Here is a 6000-nt window from a genome sequence, read left to right as displayed (position 1 = left end):
GGCAATGGAATTTTTTTTCTTGGTAGCATATCTTTTAATACATGTTCTTTGAAAACTACAGCTTTAAAAGACTGTAGTTTTCCTGATGCTGGGAGGTGAGGTTTTAAAGCATTATCTTTAATATCTTGGCATTCTTATCTGCCCACAGGGGGGGGGTCTCTGCTGAGTTTGCAGAACCCTGTCTAGGTGATGGGTGTTGCTGCGAGGCTCTGTGAGAACAGTGCCCCAGGAAATCTCTCATAATTCTTGGTGTCCTTCTGTGTGTATAGTCATCCCCTTCTCCATCCTTGGCCTGGCTCTAGGGGACCCCCAAGGATGTGCTCTGCAGCCTTCATGAGTATGAACAAGAAACTCCCCTGCTGCTTGGAAGCAGATTGCCCTAGACATTTTAGCAAGAGTGACCAGGTAAGGAAAACTCTAGTCTGAGTTGACAAGAAAGACTGCCTCTCATGTGTGTGGGAAAAAGAGCTGACTCTGAACTTCTTTTCCCCTGGCATAACCGGGAAGGTTCACCCAGACACAGTTCAGGGGTTTAAACTGTAGTCAAGACTGCATCTTCTTCCAGGTTCCTGGGACCTTTCACCTGTGGGATAGGAAAAGAGTGGACATATGGAACTGATGTGTGGGGCTGTGGTAGCACCAGGTCAAATGGTGAAAACTCTCAGGCCTGGGAATACAAAGTCCTTTGAGAGAGGTAAAGAGCAATGGAAGAGGACCAAATTCAGAGCTTTCACTGCAGTGGGAGAAAATTGCCAGAGGAGGGCAGTATAGAGCTTCCTTCTGTCTTCTCTCATTTCTTTGTGTTAAAGCTAGACACATAAAAGTTAAGTGTGCCAGATTTGGCCATCTTTCTGCCCAGACAGGTTAACTCAGGTTACCCTTGTCCCTTTCTGTGGGTAGTCATCTCAGTAGGATTGATGCAGAGACAAGAGTTCCACTAAAGGAAAAAGGAACCTCTACAGCAGCTACAGAAAAAGAGAATTGCAAACCAGAATTATGGTAGGTAATAAGATTTACTGAAAACTTCTCGGCCACATTCAGTACTGGTTTGGTGGATACATCAGAAGGAGGTTGCATAACATTAGGCAGGTGGAGGGGGCTGGAGGAAATGATGTGGGCACCTGTGTGTGTTGTGCCTGTGCTGGGTGGGATGCTTGTCAAAGTGGTAAGTGGAAGAGTGTGTGTGTGTGTGTGTGTGTGTGTGTGAGAGAGAGAGAGAGAGAACAAGAAAAATGAACCAGAAGAGGAAATGTATTTTATCCCACTGCACATTGCAAAAGTCTCACGCCAAAAAAGCTAGACTTTCCTCTACCTATGGCATCAAAAGGGAGTAAAAAAATGATTGGATCACCCAGATTATAAATAAGGTTATTTGTTTCTCAAAAATCCCTATTAAAACATTAAATATCAGCTCTTTTGGGGAGAAATACATTCATTTCAGGGAGACCTCAGGAAAGCGACTGTCCTTTTGCTCCACCCCAACCAGGTAGGGGAGGGGAAGCCCCAGAGGGCCCTGAGGGTCCCCTCCAGTTGAGCCAGGTAGCCACTCACATCCTGCCACTGAAGGAGATGGCTAATGCACAATTTACAAATGAAACTGCACGTCCATTAAATTAAATCCAATGGAAAACACACGTGTGATCAGTCCTGTCATTCACAGTCATGGGGTAGGAGGGAATAGGAGGATTGGGTGCCAATAGTGAGGGCCTGGAAGTTGGGTCGGGAGCATGTGTGTTAGGGCAGATTGTGGAAAGCCTTCTCTTCCCAGGAGCCCCTGTTCCTCCAGTGCTGTGTACAATGGTGGTGTGCAGAACACTGAGGAGGGTGGGACTAGGCACCACCACAGTCTTTTGGGTGTTATTCCCTCACTAACCCGCCATTTTGGATGTTGATGGAAAGAGGGATGTAGCACCTTCTTCAAACCCTGACTTCTCACTGGACTGATGCTTCTTTCCAATTTTTCTTCTGCCTTCTCTGAAGGATAGAACAAAGCAGGGAGGCTGGAGACTGATGGTGCCAGCCTGGGAGCAGAGGGACAGCCTGTGAACCTGCAAGGTAGGAAGAAACCAAGACACCTTGGCTCCATTCAACCCTCTCTGTAGGTCTATGGAGGGACTGGAATGTCTGAGGAGCTCCATCTGAGGTGGGAATATCTAGGGTAGGACACCACTGTCCTGTTGTTACATGAACTGAGTTCTGTTGTCACAGAACCTAGGGACAGCTGTGGTCCTCAAAGTCACCTTGATATGGCTCCCAGTCCAGGTTCTGCCACCTCCTCAGCTCCTGGAGCCAAACCAGATAGAGGGACTCCTCTTAACGTCTTACAGGTTGAGCCCACCTGCTGATAATTTATTTCCAGGAGAGAGAAGAAGGCTCTGCTGGTTCTGCCCCTCTCCCAAGTCCATGGTTGCTGTATTCAGAGGAAGGAACCTAGAGGGATGAGGTGAAGCCTGAGTGAGTCCAGGTCTCACTCTGATTTGCAGGATGTGTTGCCTTGGGCCCTACCACTCCTCCAGCCATTGGTTATGCTTTTGGGCTCCTTCCTGCCTTTGAATGTCTTTCAAAGCAGTTGAGATACTTTTGGGGATAGATCCCAACCCCCCTTTGTCTCTTCCTTCCCTCCCAAGTCCGTCCCCTGACAAAGGCCCACTCTGCAAATAGCATTGATCCTCCTCACAGTGCGGGGCTTATAAACAACTCAAGTCCTTCTGTGGGGGACCCGTGGGTGCCATCTGTCCTCAGGGTTTTGGTGAGTCCAGATCTCACTCCTGTCTCTCCATACAGGCTGCTTCACCGGCCCCACCAAACAGAGTCCTCCGTGGTTCCAGGGAAGGGGGCCTGGGTGCTCATTGAAGCTTGGTGGTTGGGAAGAAGCAGGGTGTCTCCACTGCATTTCTTCAAGCAACTGATGTGGGGAAGCTGAGGCCCAACTTCCTTTGTGCTCCCTGCCCATGCCTCCTGCCCCCCACCCTGAAGCCCTCCTGATAACACTCCTTTCCTGCTCGGTGATCAGCGCTTCTGGGCTGCCTGGCTACTCCAGGGAGTCACTGTGTTCCAAGCCCAGGTCGCTGACATTCGTTGTCTGCAGCTCATCGGCCTCCTCCTCTAGCTCCTCTTCTTCCTCCTCCTCCTCCATCTCGTCCTCATCCTCTTCTTCTGTCCCATCCAATGAGTCATCATGTGCAGCCATCATAGCCTGCTGCATGGCCATGGTGGCATTGTCTGAGGACAGGGACTGCAGGTTGTCCAAACTGATGGAACCTGCATGAGAGAGAGCAAGGGTCATGACTTCCCAAAGGCTGTCCTTCAGGCCCAGTAACTTCAGTATTGAAAAGGGCTGAATAGACTGGCTCATGGGGCGTGAGTTCCTTGTTTCTCTCTCTGAGGGTAGGAGGTACTGGAGATGGAACCCAGGGTTTAGTGCATTTTAGTCAAGCATTAGACCTCTGGGCTATATTTCCCAGTCCTTTGTATTTTATTTTGAGACAGGGTCTTGCTAAGTTGCTGAGGCTGGCCTTGAACTTGTGATCCTCTTGCTTCAGCCTCCCTGTCGCTGGGATTAGAAGCGTGTGCCACCATGCCTGGTGAGCTACTTGTTTCTAAGGGTACCCAACCTTCAGCTAGATAATACCTAGTTGGAAGTTCTCCATCCATTCACTTCAGTTACTCCCTACCCCATTCTAAGCAGAAACACTCATACCTACTATTTACTCAGCATCTTCTATGTAAATATGTTAAGAACTTTGGGTTTTCTAACAGTTCTGTAAGGCAGGTATTATTGTCCCAACTATAAAGAGGGGGAAAACTAAGCCTTGAAGAGTTAAATCATTAACTTAAGGTGACATAATCAGCAATGAGAGTTGGGATTGTCTTCCAGATTGGTCTAGCCTAAAATCAGTTTCTTTAGACTCTAGCTCATAAGAGTCTACAACAATATATGTGCATGTATGCACTTAAGGCATGTGTGCACACATGCACACCTCCACCCCACTGCCCACGCTGAGCTATCTTCACATGCCAAGTTCTAAAATGTCTAGCTGATTGAATTATTCATTATGCACTGGGCAACTGGCAGTTACAAGAGTGTATATGGAGGGTGTGATGGAGAAGCTGGGAAAACAAAACTTCTCCTGGTCTCTGTTCACAAGCCAGCTGCCCGCCTTGGTATTTATAGATGGCCTTGGTCTTGTGGATCCAAGCAAACACCGATTGCACTGAGAAACCTGGGAGGGTGTGGGAGTGAGGAGAGGGCTCTGCTGAGCTGTTATGGTCTCAGATGACCACCGACTCCCACTCATCTTTGTGAGATTGATTGAAGTCTGTTAAAATGTGTGCCCAAAGCAGGATGTGTTAGCACATGCCTGTAATCCCAGTGACTCGGGAGGCTAAAGCAGAAGGATGACCAGTTTGAGGTCAGTCTCTAACTTATTGAGTCTCAGAAAAGTTAAAAAGGACTGGAGATGTAGATCAATGTAGCTTAGAGATAAAGTGTTCCTGGGTTCAGTCCCCAAGACAATAAAGGATGCTTTTGCATCCTTTCCTTTAAGGCTTTGATGGAGATCAAGGAGGGTTAGTCATTGTGACAGAGCAACATTAGGGGCCTAGGTAAGAAGATAGTCCTTGAATCTGCTTCGCAGGAGCCCCAACCTGCGCTTACCTAGGGTACCCTTCACCCCAGTTCATACCGTCAGGGTTTGTTCCTGGGGCACCACCCTGCTGCTGTAGCACTCCTGCAGCAATGGAGTTGGGCCAGAATCTTTGGGTGGGCCGGTGCTGAGACTTGATCTTCTTGGCTTTGGGGGCAGGGTCTGGGTTACTGGCATCAAGCATGGGCTGCAGGATGCGCCTACGGGCATTGATGAACCTGTCCAGGAGTAAAGATGGAGAGCTGGTTAGTGGGTGGCGTTGGGTGTGGGGCAGAGAGGGCTAGGTTGCTCCCAGATACAATTAGACAGAACAGATGGAGTTTCTGACTAAGGGGTAAAGGCCCAGCAGAGAGAAGAGCTTCACATGTTGAGGAATCCATAAAATCACCTGGGGCTTGGCAACCATGATGCAGTATGGGAAGAAAGCCTGAGGAAGGGTTGGAAACCCTTACTCAAGATCCACAGGGATCTCATGAAAATCAAAGGGAGATCAGTAGAGGAAAAGGTCCAAGGCATGGGAAATGGGGAGGGAGCAGGGAAATGCTGGGAAGTGATATTGGCCAAATTATGTTGTTACATCATGTATTGTGTGTGCACGTATGGATATGTAACAACAAATCCCACCATTATGCACAACTACAATGCACCAATTTAAAAATGTAGGGGGAATAATTCACCAGGATTGAATAGAGAAGAGAGCTGTAGCCATAATAGCAACTTTTGACTTCTCTCCAGGGGGTCAAGGACTTAGATTAGGGCCCCAACACTAGGATCCATTCCCATTCAGCCCAGTGAGATACAGAGAAGCAGAAAACCGAGATCCGTGTTGGGTCAAAATGGAGACTTTTCCTCCTCCTTCCCATTCCTACTTTGCAGAGTGTTTTCGTTTCAGTTCACACATGGGTGGGGTAGACCAGATGACCACTAGCTGCACCTCCTATCCAGCAGGCATTCCTGTTTGTCTCAGCAAAGCAGGTGGGGCTGGATGCTTAGATGTGGTTGGGTTTTCTATTTAGCAAGGAGCTTCCAGGGATGAGCTGGGCACAATTTCCCAGCAGAGGGCGCTAAAAAGCTGCAGACGAAGTCATAGGTATTGGTGTTGATTCTGGCTCTCTGCATTTGGTTCAAATGGGAGAAGGACTGGCCTGGCAGCTGGGCTGAGACTGAGGCAGGTCTGGGCATTCTAACTCTTTTCCCCGTTGTGTGTTCCCTTGCCAAGCATGTGGCCCACAGTCCAGGAGGCTTTGGGTAGGTGATGCTAACTCACCAGTTGTTTACTTGCAGGAGGGTGAGGTTTGTCTGGGCTGCGATCTGCCTCTTCTCATCCTCCGTGGGGTAGGGGTGCTGAAATGAG

At 48.7% G+C, this 6000-nt stretch overlaps 1 protein-coding gene across 5 annotated transcripts in view; it reads right to left on the bottom strand.

The window, feature by feature from the left end:
* Positions 1-701: 701 nt before the first annotated feature.
* Pknox2 (PBX/knotted 1 homeobox 2) overlaps positions 702-6000 on the bottom strand; it is a 268028-nt gene continuing 262729 nt past the window's right edge. For all 5 annotated transcript variants that reach the window (XM_047518383.1, XM_047518386.1, XM_047518385.1 and 2 more), the window contains 3 exons: positions 5914-5990; positions 4686-4864; positions 702-3261 (listed from right to left, as the gene is read on the bottom strand). In XM_047518383.1, coding sequence (XP_047374339.1) covers positions 3032-3261; positions 4686-4864; positions 5914-5990 — 486 coding nt within the window. In that variant the 3' untranslated portion in view covers positions 702-3031. The remainder of the gene's footprint in view (positions 3262-4685; positions 4865-5913; positions 5991-6000) is intronic.

This window comes from Sciurus carolinensis, chromosome 11 (genome assembly GCF_902686445.1).
Source record: "Sciurus carolinensis chromosome 11, mSciCar1.2, whole genome shotgun sequence".
In the NCBI taxonomy this organism is placed as follows: domain Eukaryota; kingdom Metazoa; phylum Chordata; class Mammalia; order Rodentia; family Sciuridae; genus Sciurus; species Sciurus carolinensis.
The sequence above is the reverse complement of the archived record's forward strand: the minus strand, read 5'-3'. Positions and strand labels throughout refer to the sequence as shown.